General features: G+C 32.9%; 4 protein-coding genes across 4 annotated transcripts; 3 read left to right on the top strand and 1 right to left on the bottom strand.

The window, feature by feature from the left end:
- Positions 1 to 282: 282 nt before the first annotated feature.
- LOC137826193 (uncharacterized) lies at positions 283 to 3,891 on the bottom strand. The gene is made up of 7 exons (XM_068632081.1): positions 3,546 to 3,891; positions 3,340 to 3,474; positions 3,026 to 3,118; positions 2,781 to 2,915; positions 2,257 to 2,354; positions 1,196 to 1,406; positions 283 to 692 (listed from the first exon to the last, which is right to left on the bottom strand). The coding sequence occupies exons 1-7, from the start codon at positions 3,655 to 3,657 to the stop codon at positions 607 to 609; spliced, it is 870 nt and encodes a 289-aa protein (XP_068488182.1). The 5' UTR covers positions 3,658 to 3,891; the 3' UTR covers positions 283 to 606.
- Positions 3,892 to 5,113: 1,222 nt separating this feature from the next.
- Positions 5,114 to 11,496, top strand: LOC137824442 (U11/U12 small nuclear ribonucleoprotein 35 kDa protein). The gene is made up of 9 exons (XM_068630090.1): positions 5,114 to 5,247; positions 7,981 to 8,176; positions 8,259 to 8,356; positions 8,796 to 8,847; positions 9,528 to 9,598; positions 9,820 to 9,910; positions 9,992 to 10,067; positions 10,184 to 10,262; positions 10,922 to 11,496. The coding sequence occupies exons 2-9, from the start codon at positions 8,032 to 8,034 to the stop codon at positions 11,324 to 11,326; spliced, it is 1,017 nt and encodes a 338-aa protein (XP_068486191.1). The 5' UTR covers positions 5,114 to 5,247; positions 7,981 to 8,031; the 3' UTR covers positions 11,327 to 11,496.
- Positions 5,295 to 7,360, top strand: LOC137824441 (pentatricopeptide repeat-containing protein At5g65560-like). The gene has a single exon (XM_068630089.1). The coding sequence runs from the start codon at positions 5,458 to 5,460 to the stop codon at positions 7,129 to 7,131; it is 1,674 nt and encodes a 557-aa protein (XP_068486190.1). The 5' UTR covers positions 5,295 to 5,457; the 3' UTR covers positions 7,132 to 7,360.
- Positions 11,497 to 12,320: 824 nt separating the features above from the next.
- LOC137826045 (uncharacterized) lies at positions 12,321 to 17,640 on the top strand. Its single transcript, XM_068631888.1, has 10 exons — positions 12,321 to 12,614; positions 13,553 to 13,648; positions 15,550 to 15,634; positions 15,984 to 16,105; positions 16,212 to 16,236; positions 16,330 to 16,413; positions 16,487 to 16,516; positions 16,614 to 16,719; positions 17,036 to 17,100; positions 17,395 to 17,640. Exons 1-9 carry the CDS (start codon positions 12,525 to 12,527, stop codon positions 17,097 to 17,099), a joined length of 702 nt encoding a protein of 233 aa, XP_068487989.1. The 5' UTR covers positions 12,321 to 12,524; the 3' UTR covers position 17,100; positions 17,395 to 17,640.

The raw sequence follows: 17,640 nt of genomic DNA, 5'->3' as shown, positions 1-17,640 counted from the left end.
GAGGTACTGTACATAAGTCATGATATGTATGGTGGCACTGCATAATAATTATTCTATCTTTTTTATCTATCCTTTTTCGAGCATCTTGAAAAAACGGAAGAATTCACGGACCTCCAAACATAAAACACCCCCTTTTTCCATAATTGTAACATCAAGAAAGTCTAAAATAATAACAACATAATCTTCCTTTAAATCATAATCATCTCTACCAGACAAAAGTTAAACTGAAAACAAACAAATTCAAGTGAACAAAATGAATCAAGAAGCACAGTAGATAACTGATTTGTTCAAAGTTTTAGCATATTGAATTTGCATGTAAATAATAATCTAAACAAACATTGTGAAACTTAACAATGTTGCCAAAAAACCAAAATGCAGTCGAAGTAAAGGGTCGCATTCCCACCACTGCAATGTCATGTAACTCGAAATAAAATAACCATTACCTACATTAATGTACAAATACTTTCGGCAAAATTGTAATGATAAATGAACCTTTTTTTTTTTTTTAATTTGAGAGCTATAGGATAATTGAACTTCAAGACTTCATAACTACCCCAGATCCCCGATAAAAACTACTGTGAACCTTGTACTATGCTAAAACATTGGTTAATAGGGCCTAAATTTCCTGGCAGCTCTCATCTGCTGCAGACGTTTTTTATCATCCTCAAATTTGCTCTGCAGTGTCATGATCTCTGCAAACAAAAACAAAAAGGGTTTATCTCAGTCTGACTACCAATAATAACAAAAATCTATTTGAGAGTTACTAAGTTTTGATTTCCATCAACTAGAGCTAAGAAACAAAATGAGGTATAATTCCTAAATTTTGATTCCCATCAACTAGAGCATGATACATTCATTTACATAAAATCATATAATTCCTCAAGCAGTTCCAACCAATAGCAACATGAGATCCATTTCATGAATGTCCAGAAATATTCTTTCCTGACAGTCATTTGTGAATAAAATCTTAACTTGGCAGAAAATGGGTTTAAAATCTCGAACAAAACAGCAGCTATGAATGATACAATGTATGGTATAAAGCATGGGACCTCAACATAAAATCATATAATTCCTTAAGTGAGTCCAACCCACAGCAACAAGACATCCATTCATGAACCATCCAGGATTTGCTAGTGTTTTCATGCATAAACTTTAGGTTACTGACAAGATAAGTTGTAAAAAAAAGAAATAATACCATTTCTCTGGGCTTCTCTTTTTTGAAATCGGTAGAAATCTAGACCAACTTCTTTACGTTTCTTCTTGGTCATTTTATTCTCCACAGCTGCTTGAGCAACCGAACCCACTGCAATTCCAGTTTCGGAATCAGTAGTTTTCTTTCTACCTTTATGGTGTACAACAACTGTCCACCCCCCTTCTCCAACAAGGGCCTCTTTTTCTTTTCTTTCCTGCAATAATAAATAGATCTTTACATCTAAAACAAAAATAAAGACAAAAAATAAGGGATCATTCATGCCACATCAATATGCTATCATTTCAATTGTGAATTAATTTCTTTCTTTGTTCATGAATTGCATCTTTCTCTCCTCAAAAATAATATTGCACACATGTACGCAGAAAGCCAATACCACTTATGCAGCCAATGCTAGAAAAAAGTAACCTCAAAAGTTGCAAAGGACAAGAGACAAAGAAAGAAATCATCCAAATGGTACACTCCAAAAAGTCAACATCAAAACAAAACGAAAATGAACTTCTAATCCTTCATATGCCTTTGAATTTGCAAGTTCAGAGAACTACATAAATTAATCTAGGACACTATTGTAATATCCTTCTAGGACCAAATACCATTCTCAGAATATACAAGCTTCATCAAGTGGAAGCATCACCTAATGCGCAACACTTGTAGGGGTAACACAACTCTAAAAATGAGACAACTATAACTGGGATTCATGTATTAAAGCCCACTTTTGGTAATGAAGGACTTATTAGTTATTTTTCAAAGCCATGGAAATGAAGCTCCAATTGGATAAGATATCAGCCAACATCAATAATATACTATATAAACAAAATCATGCCAAGATAACTATGCCCAAAGGAAAAGGTTCACTGGCACTTCCATTTTGCCATAAACAGTATAAATTAAACTAAATTTGAAGTAATGGTGTTATGTAACATGAGCATCCAAATTGCTACGTGCCAATAATAATTTGGCTGAAGAAAAAGGTCCATCTTATGAACCAGTGACAAGTGCGTCTAATCAACTGTTATCATTTCATGCATGTTTGTCAAAACATTTACCTCTTCCAGTTTTTCTTCATGAGCAGTTATAAAGTCATCAATTTGACGTTGCAATACTTCCAATCCTGGTCTGCTTTGATGGTATTCCATGATCCATTCTGTAGTTTCAGAAGTCCCCAGTAAGAAACTATACTAGGTATAATCATTAATAGTAATTGGTAACAAATATGGACAACATACACGGTGCATCACAATCAATTCCGTCAACAGATTGAAAGAATAAAGTTAAAAGATATCTCTAAACATAGAAGGTAGTACTGGTGGATGATGGCAAATGATGAGAGATGTACATGAAAATTAGCATAAAATTCCTTAAATATGGCAATCAATTACTATTGTAAATAGAGCCAAAATACATTTAAATAGACTTGCAACGTAACAGTAACTATGACACAATTTTTGGTATTACAAAATATATGCCCATCATCCTATATGTATATAACATAAATAAAAGTTATGGATGTCTACTGTTTGGAGTTCTAAATCAAACAAAAAGAAATGCGCTTAATACTAACAATTCATACTTTTCATTCCTTTTGAGCAGTCATCATCTGCAGAGGAAATAATATAAACTTCCTTCTGATTGTTGTACCCTTCTCCCTTTTCCAGGGGATTTTGAACCTCCTTTTTCCTTTTTTTCTTATCTTTCTTTGACCTACCTACAAGATAAAAAAAATCATGAGGGTAAACTAATGCACAAATTCAAACATTACATTACATTCCAAAGTAAAAAAAAAAACGACTTAAACTAGAAAATGTATTTTCTTACATGATTTAACAACTGCCCCAGTATCCAAATCTCTATGACCACCGAAGTCTTGGATCTTCTCAGCACTAGAATGACAATTGTCTACTACTCCATCTGTTACATTTGAACAAATATGTTGAACATGGCCATATTTAACTTAGTTTTTATGAAAAGATATCTATACTAAATGCCAGAACAGGGAGAAACAATGCCAGCAAATGAAAATCGACATAATATAATATCAGAGAAGTATGAGCAACAGTTCTATAACAATTGAAAATAAAATATATTCTAGTTCACATTATGGCACACCACATACATAACTTCCAACTCACCACTTTGCTCTTCCAAATCAACTTCTTCACCCTTTGGTTTTCGTTTCCTAACTAGGCTTTTGTCCTTGTTCTTCCTTTTTTTAATGATAGAAGCCTTCTCCTTCTTTGAGTCACTAACATGTATTTCATTATTCACTGAAACAAACACTTTACATCAGAAACAGCCAAACGAAAGGGTGATGATTATGAAAACAAAGCACAGTTACCTTCAACGCCCTCCACAGTAGCATGTATCTCAACTTCAGCATTTTGTTCCCTGTTTCTTTTCTTCTTTTTTTCCCCAGTATGCGCCTCTCTTTTGGTCTTCTTCACCTTCATTGTTCCAAATACTCACCCTGTGAATCAACAGAGAAGAGAAGCGGAAGGTTGACCGGTAGAAGAGCAGCGGAAGGTTGATCGGTGGAAGAGCGGCGGAAGGTTGACCGGTGGAAGAGCGGCGGAAGGTTGACCGGTAGAAGAGCGGCGGAAGCTTGACCGGTAGAAGAGCGGCGTTGGAAAGAGGTGCAGGATTTAAGGTGGTGTTAGGTTATCACAGAGAAAATAACGAACCCTAGAATTTAATTTTAGATTTTTTTATTATTTTATTATATAAATGTTTTTCATTGCAGGTAAATATTTGAAAAAATAGTTAATTAAAAGATAAGATAATAAGAATTGATATATATTGAAAAGATAGTGAAGAGAAAAAAAATACTTTTATTAATATTATAAATTGTAAATATTGTAGGTAATGTATTTTTTTACTGTATAGATGATTTTTTTTATTGGAGATAATTATTCGGATTTTAGAAATCATATATAAAATGGTAAAAACTTGCTTAGATAAAAAAAAGTCGAATCTTTGTTAGTGTGATATATTAGTTGATCATATTATATATATTATCATATCTCATAATAGGAAGAATGAGATACGATACCCATGCAAAAACTAATTCGAATAGATTTTTATTAAATAAACAACTATATATCTTCAACAAATCATAATAAACTGTTATATATTATCATGACATGTTATTTATTTTACAACTATATATATTATTAACATAATTTAATTCCTTAACTAAATTAACAAAAAAAATATAGAAGTATGAAATAAAATATATTTAAATGTGTGGCTACATTTCTCAATATAGTAATAAAAATTGTAATAAAATAATATTAGATAATATTATTAATGGGTAAATTAAGAAAAAAATGTTTGTTTAAAGCGTCTTTGATATTAACTTTTAAATAATATAAAAATTAAATTAGCTTTAAAGTATCAATAACTTATTAAGTAAAATTATTTTAAAAATATCAAAACAAAATATAATATATGTATATATATATATATATTTTATTTTATTTTTTATTTTTTTTTATTGGTTAGGTTTATATGACATCTGATGGTTAACTAATACGATAAAAAATATTATACCTAAATAGAATATTAACAATTAATCAGTGATTAAACATTAGGTAATATATTTTTAATTATGTTAAAATCTTAATATGATCCAACAATATAAAATTTATGATAGTCATATAAATATGCATAGATTACAAGAATAAAGGACATCATCATTCAATACTAATAACACAGAATATTTGAGTCGAAATGTCTTTTATATATATCATTCGAACTAAAAATTTAAAAAGATGAGAAATAAAATATACACACAAAAACTATTTAATGTAGAAGAAAGAAAAGACAGACCACTTGAGAAAAAACACAATCTTTGTCTTAGTTCCAACCTATTCGAAAAAAATGTTTATATATATTAAATTCTAATTTGTACTCTTAATTTTACATTATATCCAAACTAGTAAAACCCTAATGACCCAATTGGGATCTGTTGGTGGCACAGAAGAGCGCAACATGTAGAATCAAAACGGACAAAAAGTTGCAACAGATAAGCAGTGAGCCAGGTGCGTTTTCATAAATCGCTTTTTGCTTATTTTTCTTTTCTAAAGTTGCGATTTTACAAGAGTTTGAGCGAGTGTGGTCGAAGTGGTTAACTGGGTTGGAGAGTGTGAAATCCTAAATGATTCATCTGCAGTTTTTCCAACCTGAAACTGAATCCATCCGAGGAAAAAAAGAAGAAACGCAGAACCCATAATTTTGTCTTTCAAACTGTAATGCTTTGCAGAACACAACATGCCGCTGTTTTCTCTGTTCACGTCTTCAACGCCTCTTCACGATTTCTCCATTCCTCTTCTACCCAAACTAACCGTAATTTCCCAATCCCACGCAACAACTCACCCCCTTCTCATCATGTCTTTAACCCTTCTTCTCTGTTCTCCTACCTCGTATCTTGTGCCAACGACAGAGACATGGCTCGCGTATTGGCTCATCACAAGCGAGAATTAACCTCCAACCTCGTGCTTCGCGTTTTGAGGGGCTATAAGCAACTGGGTAGGGCCAAGACCTTGAAATTCTTCTCCTTGGCCGGGACCCACATGGGGTTTCACTTTGACGACTCTGTCGTCGAGTACATGGCTGATTTTTTGGGTAGGAGGAAGCTTTTTGACGACATGAAATGCTTGTTGACCACAGTGTCCTTTCACAAGGGTCGAGTGTCGTCTAAGGCATTGTCCATTTGCATCAGGTTTTTGGGTAGACAAGGAAGAATTAAGGAAGCACTGTCACTGTTTGAGGAAATGGAGACTGTGTTCAAATGTGAGCCTGATAACCTTGTGTGTAATAACATGCTTTATGTGCTTTGCAAGAGGGAATCATCTTTGGAGATGATTCAGCTTGCACTCTCAATCTTTCACAAGATTGAAGCTCCTGACACGTATTCCTGCAGTAACATGATTGTTGGTTTTTGTAAGTTTGGTAGAGTAGAGTCAGCCCTTGAGATTTTTAATCAAATGGACAAGATTGGAGTGCTCCCTACTCGTTCTGCTATTAACATGCTTATCGGGGAGCTGTGTTTGATGAGTGCAAAAGAAGGATCTGTAGAGAAGGTGAGAGTGAGGAACACTCGGAGACCATATACTATATTAGTTCCTAACATGGGAGGAAATAGTGATGTAATGCAGCCTGCAGTTCAAGTGTTTTGGGCAGTTTGTAAGGCTGGCTTGTTACCTAGTGCTTTTGTTGTGGTTAAGCTTATGTGTGAGCTTTGTCGCTTGGGTAATACAGAAGAAGCTGTTAGAGTTTTGAGGATTGTTGAGGAAAGGAAGCTGAGGTGTGTTCATGAGGGTTACTCTGTTGTTATAAAGGCATTGTGCGATTGTCACCGAGTGGAGGAAGCTAGTGATTTGTTTGGGAGGATGTTGACCTGTGGCTTAAAGCCAAAGTTGGTTGTTTATAATTCTGTTATACCTATGTTGTGTAAATTGGGGAAGTTAAAGGATGCTACCAGGGTCTTTGAAATCATGAACAAGAACCGATGCCTTCCTGATGGTTTAACCTACAGTGCTCTGATCCATGGTCATGGTGAGAGTAAGAACTGGAAAGTTGCTTATGACTTGTTGATTGAAATGTTGGGTTTGGGATTGCTTCCAAATTTGGACTCTTACAATTTAGTAGAGAGCCTTTTGAGAGAACATGATCGGTTGGATTTGTGTGTTAAATTGGAAAGAAAATTGGAGAACCAGAAGTTGCAGAAGTTGTGTAGAGTAGGTCAACTAGATGCTGCTTATGAGAAAGCAAAATCAATGCTTGAAAATGGTATTCCTTTATCAGCTTATGCTAGAGACATTTTTGAACAGGTGTTTCAGAAGTGTGGCAAGTTAAAAATAGCCCGTCAGTTACTGGAGAATACTGTAAGAGTTCAGGAGGCTGAGGAGATTGACAAAACATAAATGTTTAGAGTAACAAAAGTTAAATCCTTTGCTGTTGGAAGTTGGAACAATTTTGGGTTTTTTATAGTTGATACTTATATTTTACCATAATTTCCCCCCTCAACCTTAGTGTCAGTTTGTATTGTATCCTTTAAAAGTCTTGCATTGTCCCCTAAAATCTTCAAAGTTTATCACTGTAAATTGAATAAAAGAAAAGAAAGGTATTTGATTTTCATAAGCTTTGTAAAAACCAGTTTATCAAACAACTCCACCTCAAGTATAAGTGGCTCAATCCAGGTCCACAGTGTTGCATATCTCCATTCCTCCACATGGACATTTAAAAAGTGGTGAAAAGTATTCTTTAAATTTAGTGAATTTTAAGAATAACAGTATTTAATACAATTCAAATTTGTGATATTTTATGTAGAAAATAAGAATTTAAATTTCAAATTATTTTTTGTAAAACTAAACCAAATTTATTTAATTTTATAAACAAACTAGTCTAGTTAGTTCGAGAAGTATTAAAAAAATCACAAACTAAAAATATAATTATTTTGTAAAGTTCAGCTAAGCTAATCCTAAACATGTTAAAAATGTAATAGTACACTTTTCAAAGAAAAATTAATTTGCGATGCATAAAAACTTAAAACGATGAAAACAAAAATCAAGCAGAAGTTGCACATTTTATATAGAACAATCCTCAAGATCAAGGTGCATTGCTATTACTCAGAAGAGATTCATCATCATTCAACAAGCAAAAAAAGCAACATAATACTTTTAAAATTCTTTTAAATTCAAACTAAATAGCTCCATAAATGAGATATTTTGGTCCATTAACTTTAATTTATCCATGATCATAAACAAAAACAGGTGAATTGGAGCATATTGCATTGACCTAAAATCCTTTAGTGGGGAAGAAGAATGAGTGTTCGGTCCAAAAACTTGAGCTCAGTATTCTATGCAGATTCGTACCATCCGATTCAAGCTGGCAGCATCGACGGCACCGATGTTGTTCCTCACGACAATGCCGTTTATCGTGCTCAACTCTGTTCCTCCATTGGCCTCTGTCTGTCTTTCTTTTTCCTTCATTTTTTAATAAATTATTTCAATTTTGGTTCCCATCTGTTCTTAAAAATTGAATTTTGCAGATGACCCACATGGTGATCCTAAGGCCACGGGAGACCCTTATTGCACTCTCTTCGTTGCTCGTCTCTCTCGCCTCACCACACAAGATACTCTCCACAAAGTACAATTTTTTTCTTTTCTTTTCTATGGGGGTGCTAATAGGATATGTTCAAGTTATATTGCCTTCAATACGTGATAAATACAAATATCTAGAAAATTGTTTCCCATGTCTTAACTTTGTTAATGTAGACTTTTTTTTTCTGAAGAAGGGAGATAAGAAATAAAGTATACATGGTTAGGGTTCTATTCTAACCCTTACTAACCCCATAAACAATGGATCAACAATAATATGAATAGAACATATAGCTTTTAAGTTTGGAACTCAATTATGTTCCTTGAAGCTCATGAGATACTTCCCAGAAGGACATGGGTTGATTACAATTTTGTCAAAACAATAGAGCATATTGTCTTTTCTTCTTTTGCTGCCTCATTTTTAAAGCATAATTAACTTCTGGGGTAGCTTAATCCGAGTGCTTTTGGAATGTGTTCTCAACTTTCAGGTTATGAGTAAGTATGGCCAGGTGAAGAACTTGCGCTTGGTCAGGGACATTGGTATCATTCTTTGATCTACCTTACTTCTTAACCTTTCTTTGTGATTGTCAGTTTTTTTCCCCTCCCTGCTCTACGAAAACCTATTTTACATCTTCAAATTGTGTGGTTTTGAAAAACATCGGAGTGGTGCTTCTATTGAGCATGCAGGTCAATATGATTGAGTCTTTCTTTCTTGATTTTTTGCTTGTATAATGCTCTGCATCTGACTATGTTTTATTGTATTTTAGCCATTCTAAGAACTACGACTAGTCTCGCAGGAATCTGGATACTGTTCTTTTCAGATTGTTTTTCCACAACCATTTGTTTTCTATGTTATGCAAATAATATAGTTCTCATAGTACACGATTGAGAACAATGTTTTTCTTTTATGAAGTTGTTTTTGTTAGAATTATCAACAGATTTGGGTATGACTTGTCGGTCTGTTGATAATATGCCTCAACTACTGGAAAAGTATTCTTATTGAGTCTCTCTAAATGTTCATTTGCATATAGCATTTCCAGTTGGGCTATTTGTACCACATTTTGTATAGCCACATTTTTGTGTTGAATTACTGCCATTGATTTGGCAATGTTATGAGTTCATTCCCTTGAATGATATGTATGTAGTTATCTTTTAGCCATATTATTGTCAAGCTGTGGGATTTAAGTTTTTACATTGGATTTATTTATTTTTGGTTGCAGTGACAGGAGATTCTCGTGGTTATGCTTTTGTTGAATATGAAACTGAAAGGGAGATGCGACGAGCATATATGGTGTGGTAACATATTAAAACTGTTTAATTTTTAGCTTATGAAAGCAAAGTTTTATGACTAACAAAAAATTAGAACATACCATTCATGTTTTGAATTTTTTAACAAAAGTGTTATGATTTTACATCCCCGGCCAAGTAGCAGATTAAATCATCAGACTTGAAAAACTGCTTTTTATTAAACGTTACTGTTATGGAAAATTATTGAAATTTCTCATTTTGCAGGATGCTCATCATTTGATTGTTGATGATTGTGAAATCATAGTTGATTACAACAGACAGCAATTGATGCCTGGATGGATTCCTAGAAGGTTAGGTCAGTTAAAGTGACTCATTCTTGAAGTTGCATTTCTACCTAATGAGCCAAATCCATCTGATTACTTTTTCTGTTCTACAGGTGGTGGTCTTAGTGGTAAGAAGGAATCAGGGCAACTTCGTTTTGGGGGAAGAGAAAAACCATTTCGTGCGCCCTTGTAAGTTTCAGTTCTCTTGTTCCAAGTCATATCTGAAAACATTTTTCTGAATTGTTATAACCTAGTTTTGAAAGATTTCTGATAATCTGTGTTATCTGACTCTATTACTTGACCAGGAAATCAATCCCATATGAGGAGTTGAAGAAGCTTGGCATACCCCCTCCACCTGAAGGAAGATACATGTCACGCTTTCAGGTGGTGGTGTTTTACCATTTGGAAAAGATGTTTTTATTTATAATGATCTGATCTTTATATTTCAAGATATTAAAATGACAATTAAACTATGAGGCTCGAACACGCCTCGTGTAAATGGTGTGTCCGTATCGGACACAGGTATCGGACACCGATACTCGTAAGACATGTATCGATGAAGTGACCAATTCAAAAAATATTTGTTGGATTTTTGACAATTCTAACACAGTTCTAACACGATTTTAAAAGTTAAAAAGACATTAATTTTTTAAAATTTCAAACTTATTGTCTAAATTTTCATTACAATTATAAAAATAAGAGACAAATCCTTTTGAACCAGCCATGTAAAACAATTATAAAAATAAGAGACAAATCCTTTTGAACCAGCCATGTAAAACATCTGCTACAAAAAAAATTGAAACATACTTGTGTATATAAATCTTTATTGTTAATTTATATAATTCATAATTATATAATATATAGATTCGTGTCCCCGTGTCCTACATTGTAGATATTATATGTATGTTCGTGTCGTATCAGTATGAGTGTCTATGCTACATAGCAACTAAATGACTTTGTCCAGGATTGTTCATTGTGTCTCATAACTCATGCATGATATCTATTTGCTTGTTAATTTTTGTTTTGTTTTTGTCCATGTAAAGGTTCCATCGCCTCCTAGAAGAGAAAGGAGCCTTTCAGACAGGGAAGAAGACTCTCATAGACATAGAAGGGGATCCGAGGACAGATACAGGAAGGAAAATGCCCTCAGAAGTTCAGTGGACATCAAGGAAGAGCACTACAAAAGGAGTTCAAGACACCGAGATGATGATCACTCCCGTGGAAGGAGCTCATCAGAGAGGAGTGGTCGTTACCATGAGAGGAGTTCATCCGAGAAAGAACATCTTCACCGGAGATATACAGACAAAGACAACAGAAGTTCATCTGAGAAAGGACATAGACACAGAAGTTCTACTGACAAAGACAAACATTCTCGGAAGAGAAAAGAAAGAGATGAACGGTCTCAAACGCAGGGAAAATACAGTCGCCATTCCCCTCACGAGGACTAACTCTACTCTGCAGCTTATTATTAACCTTCTGCATGGCTTTGTGCTGTGTTTGTTATATGCATGGGAGAAATGGGAATGCAAAGTTTCAAGAAGATGCTGTAGTGCTGTAACATTATCCATTTTACTGTTATATAATGCTTAATACAATACTAAAGTTCTGTTAAAATTAACCAATAATGCTTTTCAGAATATTATTTTATTTGTTTTATTCTTATTAGCTAAACTAATATTGTTATTGGCTTTTAATTTTATTCATGTTTTAATTCAGCATAATAATTTAAATTTTTTTAAAGATGTCAATAAAAATATGATTTTTAGCAAATCAGAAAATGAAACATTTTGTGAAATATATTGATTCTACTTTCAGAAAAACAAATCTTCGAAATTTAATCAATTAATTTTTCTAAAATTGTGAAACGGATAACAATAAAAAAAAAATTTGGAAAAAGAATAAGAGTATAGTTTATTACTTACGTCAATCATAAACAGAGGAAAATAAGAATGCACATTTATATAAGTAATTGCTATTTTAACTTATTGATCAATTTTGTTATCTTTAAGTGTTATTCTTACAATTTTATTAATGAAGAAAATATTTGAATGTTATTTACTAAAGCTTTATTTTTTTTAATCAATAGTATATTTTGATAAATACACAGTATTTTATACTTTCAATTTTATCTTTTATAGTATTTTTTCAAAATTTGTAAAACAAGAAACATGTAAAGTGTAGTTATTCTTAGTAATTCATAAAAACATATTTTGTTACATATTTTTTAAATTGGAAGTAGTACATGATACGGAAGTTCGTTGAATTAAGAAACAAATTTAAATTTGAAATGAACAGAAAATCTGAAATCCTGAACGGTTCACCTAAGAAACAAATTAAATAAAACAAAAATGGTTGACTTTGTTTACGCGTTGAACACATCAAATTAAACGCTCTTTCTTTCTTCTTTCTTGTATATAAAATTAAGTTTAAAAAATAAATAAAAAAATAAAAAATAAATAGAATGGTGTTTGTTTGATTTATACCTTCACTCCCTCTCTCTTCATTGCGATTCCCACCCCACCAAACCAACCAAACCAAACGCTTCCTTAATCCTAGGATTGATTCAACACAAAACCCATCACCACCTTCCTTCAAAGTTCAATCCTTTCACTTCGATTCTTCATTTTTCGTTTGAGCACATCAGCTATGCCCAACTGGGAGCTCAAGAACTGTTGTGACCATGACCAGAAGGTCTTCATTGCTTGTGTTGCTGCCTTCACCGTTGTAATCCTCGTGGTACACTACTGCTTCTCTTTCTCACCCTCTTTCTCTGCATTCAACACGCCCTCAAACAATCTTTGTTTGCTCCTTCTCACCTGGGAAAACATACCCTGTTAAGGAATTAGATTTAGAGGAAACAAATTGAGTTTGAAATTTAAATTCTAGAGAAATTGGAGGTAATGATCTCAGAGTTAGAGGCTTTAGATTGTGCAGTAAGTTTTTTTGTGATGTTTAATTATCACCACTCGCTCTCTCTCTTTATGATCTAGTTACTAATTTATAACTGCACATGTTTGTAGTTGTAGTAGGTAATTGTGTTATTGTAATGCAGCCTATATCTTGCTTTATTTGATTTCAATGAGTATATTATGCATTCAAATGATTACAATCCTACTACATAGTGGTAGCATAGGGATGTTGAGAGAAATACAATTGCATTCAATTATTGTTGAGTTGTGAATGGGGTTGTAAATTGGAGTACGCAAATGATGTTACCGTGTCAAAATTTTCTGCTTCAAGTTTTTCTTTTTGGATAGAGAATCACGTGGGTGGATAGAGATAAGATTAACGTTTATTTGCCATTTCCGCGTGACTTTTTCCCAAATTAGTTGTGACTTGAGACTGGATCAAAGTTTGGTAGCTCTTTTGGATGGGTTAATCGGTAAAAACAAACCATGGTTGCGTAAGCTGAACAACTTGGTGGACTTGGCATTAGACAAAAGACCTTTCAAAAGGAGGTCCTTAGTTTGTTCTAGTATGCTACATCATATTTAAATAGTTAGTGGTTAATCAGGGAAGTTTGCAGATATTTGTTTTGATTTAGTAACCATACATATTTATGCTACCCCACATTTCATGTAGATTTATTTAGGGTACAATGTCATGTATATATTTATTTTGGTCTCACTGGCTGTATAACTGATCTTCTTGTTACTTTGTTGTGGTGGTTATAGCTATGGAGGACCTTTCTACTTACACCTTTTAAGCTCATCACTGTGTTTCTGCATGAAGCGAGTCATGCCATTGCTTGCTGGCTCACTTGTGGCAAGGTAAAAACTGTAAATGTTGTAGCTTAATGCCCTTTGATGTTGAAGATCAATGTGTTAGATTAGAAGTTCCAGTTTGTATTCTATACCCTCAATAATATGAATCCAAGATCTTCAGGGGCGAATAGGGGCCCTTTTTTGTCTATATCACCAAATTTTTAGATTATGGCTGCTATCAACTTATTTTGAATGTAGAATAAGTTAGCTCCGAAAGTTCATCTTGTGTAATGGTCTACTTTGATTTGTTGCATTTCCAATCTGGAAGAGCTTTTATTTCACCAACTAAAACGGAGTTAGTAGGCTGATTTAAGATGGTAAATTTAGTTCAAATGAGCCGCTTATCGAAGACGAGCTAGTGTTTCAGTTTAATGTTCTTAGGTAGACAATATTTAACGTAAATTTGTTATAGCGCTCATTGTGATTTGTCTTTGTCTTTAAGGTTGTTATGTTAATGGCTAGAATAGGCATTGAAATGGCAACAAACTATAAGTTTGTCCGCTAATTGTTTATGTTATGTAAGAGTCAAACAGTTCTGGATTTAAAAGGCATAGGTCACAGCAGTAACTTATAATATTCTTAACTTACAAAATGATGTTCTGTTTGATTTGTGAAAGTTTTGAATTGACAATCAAGGGTAGAAGGGCATACATCTGATTTTCTTAAAGGCTAGGCCTTCTTGAATCATAGTGAATTAAAAAGAAGAAACCCACTTGTATTTTATGGCAAGATGCTAATGCTACAAGGCCTCTGAGATTGTTTTGCCTTCCTATACTTTGGGTAGCCATGGCTTGCAATCAACCAGGGAGCATTTTTTCAATCTTATTTTTTTTAATTATTTTTATGGATATCACAGTTACAGAAGCACAGAGAATTTCGCTATTGTGAATCATGGACTCAATGAATTTAGAGTATGTCTAGTAAGGCCACTAAGCTAGCTACTAGCTTATAAGCTAGTTTGACCAACACAAAAAGTGTTTGGTAAGATATATCAAAGTAGCTTATTTTAAGAACTTCTAACTTATAAGAAGCAAGCTACTTCAGTTAGCTTGTAGCTTATTTAATTTTCTTCTATTACTATCCTTTATATTTTAGTACATTTCATTATTATTCTTAATATATTTTAATACATTGTATTGGGTGTTTCAAATAAGAATGTTTGAGAGTGGTTCCAACATTTAAGATATTGAATATTAAATATTTATTGAGTTAATTTTAATTTTTACCGAGTTCAAATTAAAAAAGATTTATTATTACAATTTAAAGTAACTAATGTTTCATTAGTTAAAAAAACATATATAACTTTTACCAAAAATAGAAGCACTAAAAAGTTTAAGCCAAATTTAATTATTTTAAAAAAATATAAAATTATAATTACATAATTATATATTTTTGTTTAGAAAATATAAATTTTATTTATATAATAAAATTTATGTAGTTATGTCTTTTTATGCCATTTTACATTTAATAACTAGGTTATTTGCTAATCTACCAAATATTTTTAATCCAATAAGCTAATTTATCAGCTCGAAACTTATAAGCTATGAGTTTATCAGCTAGCAGCTAGCTTATCAATTAGAAACTAGTTATTTTAGCTGCTAGTTAGCTTATAAACTAATTTTGCCAAAAACACGCGTAAGGTTTTTAAGAAATTGTCACTTTTGTTGATTTGTAATTCATTCATATACAGTGATTTTTTTTGAATTTCTGATGCAGTGATGCTGCATGTTTCAGTGAAATGAAGTATATATCTTGTTGTTACTAATATATTCAATGTGGGTTATTAGCATTATGGTGGTCTTATTGTATTGAGTCTGAGTCATTTCAAAAGTTTGACTCTGCTGTCAGGTTCTTTATATTTGTATCATCTGATGTATACTGAATCATTGTTAGTCTGATCTCAATAGGTGGAGGGAATTCAGGTTCACGCCAATGAGGGTGGGGTAACTCAGACACGTGGTGGCATATACTGGGTTATCTTGCCCGCTGGATGTAATGCACTTTTCTCCCCTAATTTTCAGTTAACACATCAATTTTTACATTCATCCCACATGATATTTCTTATTATATGATGTATAAAAAGTTAATGCAATGAGGTATATATTTTTAAGTTAATTTAGAATCAGGGTCTTGTGGATAACAATCTTATAAACTAACATCACCACATGTGCTATGGGTTTGATGTCAAATTGTGACACAGCAAATCATGAGATTCATAAATATGTGGATATTCTATATTTTGAATAGATAGACTTCTTAACCTTTTTATGCATATGTTTTGAAATTGATAAGAGCCCTTCTCAGTTGCATTTACCATTATTCTGATTGATTTTTCTTCTAGATCTTGGTTCATCATTTTGGGGAATGGTTTTGATACTTGCTTCCACAAATCTTCTCACCGCAAAAATTGCTGCTGGTTGCTTTATTGCTGCTCTGATTATTGTGCTTTTTCTTGCAAAAAATGTAAGATTGATTATAGATGCAGATGTTTTGTACCAAATATATCAAAGCTATTTTTGTCCTGACTTCTCTCCCTTTTCCTGTCTTGCTACACACTTTTATCAAAAAGTGGACACTTCGAGGACTCTGTATTGGTGAGTGGTTTTCTGATCTTCATCTTCTCACATAGAATGGGAAAAAATGGAAAGATGACATTGACATTATTTTACTTGATCAATTAATATCAGGATTTATTGTTTTTATTGCTGTTATTTGGGTTCTGCAAGAGAAAACAACAGTCCATGTCCTTCGCTATGTCATTCTCTTTATTGGTATGATCCTCTTCATCCATTTTCCATAAATTATTTGAATCATATAGACAACTAATTATGATTTACTTTTCAGGTGTGATGAACAGTTTGTTTTCAGTTTATGGTATACTTTCAAGCACTTTTTGTATGGTTTATTTTACTTTGGATAATAAAATTTCTGCTAGCACTTATATCACATGATCAAAATTTGTGTGATGTAGATATTTACGATGATTTAATATCTCGAAGAGTCCACTCTAGTGATGCTGAAAAGTTTGCCGAAGTTTGTCCATGCCCTTGTAATGGTTTTGGCTGGGGAGTTATTTGGTGAGTTTGCTATTCCAAAGCATGCTTGAATGCAAGATAATTCATTTATTTTGGACCAATATTTGTTGGTTTTATTAGGATTGAAATTTGGAGTTTTTTTTTTGTCATAACTAGAACTCTAGTAAATAGTAGTTCTTTGCTTATAATGATTAAGATGGTCATATAATAGCAGTGTAGCAATAGGGGAAAGTACATGAATTTGCAGCTGAATGACAATCATAATATATGCTTTATCACTGGGGAATAAACTGAACTTATTTCATATATTTGTATTAGTTACTAGGCATTAATGTTCCTTTCTGCATTCCACTTTCAGGGGGATGATATCATTTGCATTTCTTTGCGGATCTTTGTACCTTGGCTTGGTCATATTATCATGAGGTAAATATAGAGGAGTTTAATTTAGTACATTTTTATATGAAATTGAACATGAAAAATTAATCTGATCCAGTGTCAGCTGAGAAAACATTCTTTCACCACTAACGATTGAGGGACTTGTATAATTTCATTCATATGTCAACAATCTATTCAAACTTAGTAGGTGTTAAGATTTTAAAAGCTTTCAAGAAGTTTTCTGAACTGAAACATACGGATACACATACACTGACACAAGACAGCTACATGTTTTATGAAAATAATATATTTATGCATGTCTCTTATGCTTTTTGTTTACAGGTTGAGAAAGCTGTATCCAAGAGGTTTGTTAGTGCAGTGAGCTTGACCAATTTCTGTTAATGTTTTGTATTCTGATTATTTGTTTTTTTCTTCTTATGGGAGTTTACTCTATGTTACTCCCATGCCTTCATTCTTTGCAGCCTATTTGGGGTGCTTGATAATACATGATTGCTTTTGTATAGGAAGTTAGAAACTAATACAGGTGAGTACTTCAATAGATATAAGTGCCTTGGACATTTGCAGCTA

This window comes from Phaseolus vulgaris, chromosome 8 (genome assembly GCF_000499845.2).
Source record: "Phaseolus vulgaris cultivar G19833 chromosome 8, P. vulgaris v2.0, whole genome shotgun sequence".
In the NCBI taxonomy this organism is placed as follows: Eukaryota; Viridiplantae; Streptophyta; class Magnoliopsida; order Fabales; family Fabaceae; genus Phaseolus; species Phaseolus vulgaris.
The sequence above is the reverse complement of the archived record's forward strand: the minus strand, read 5'-3'. Positions and strand labels throughout refer to the sequence as shown.

Excerpts from the sequence above, each read along its gene's own strand:
- LOC137826045 (XM_068631888.1), top strand. The coding sequence starts at position 12,525 with ATGCCCAACTGGGAGCTCAAGAACTGTTGTGACCATGACCAGAAGGTC. Across the intron at positions 16,414-16,486 it reads CTATGTCATTCTCTTTATTG|GTGTGATGAACAGTTTGTTT; the intron begins GTATGATCCTCT and ends TTTACTTTTCAG. Across the intron at positions 16,517-16,613 it reads CAGTTTGTTTTCAGTTTATG|ATATTTACGATGATTTAATA; the intron begins GTATACTTTCAA and ends TGTGTGATGTAG.
- LOC137824442 (XM_068630090.1), top strand. The coding sequence starts at position 8,032 with ATGAGTGTTCGGTCCAAAAACTTGAGCTCAGTATTCTATGCAGATTCG. Across the intron at positions 8,848-9,527 it reads GCGCTTGGTCAGGGACATTG|TGACAGGAGATTCTCGTGGT; the intron begins GTATCATTCTTT and ends TTTTGGTTGCAG. Across the intron at positions 9,599-9,819 it reads AGATGCGACGAGCATATATG|GATGCTCATCATTTGATTGT; the intron begins GTGTGGTAACAT and ends CTCATTTTGCAG.
- LOC137826193 (XM_068632081.1), bottom strand. The coding sequence starts at position 3,657 with ATGAAGGTGAAGAAGACCAAAAGAGAGGCGCATACTGGGGAAAAAAAG. Across the intron at positions 2,916-3,025 it reads TGGGGCAGTTGTTAAATCAT|GTAGGTCAAAGAAAGATAAG; the intron begins GTAAGAAAATAC and ends TTTATCTTGTAG. Across the intron at positions 693-1,195 it reads AAGAGAAGCCCAGAGAAATG|AGATCATGACACTGCAGAGC; the intron begins GTATTATTTCTT and ends TTTTGTTTGCAG.
- LOC137824441 (XM_068630089.1), top strand. The coding sequence starts at position 5,458 with ATGCTTTGCAGAACACAACATGCCGCTGTTTTCTCTGTTCACGTCTTC.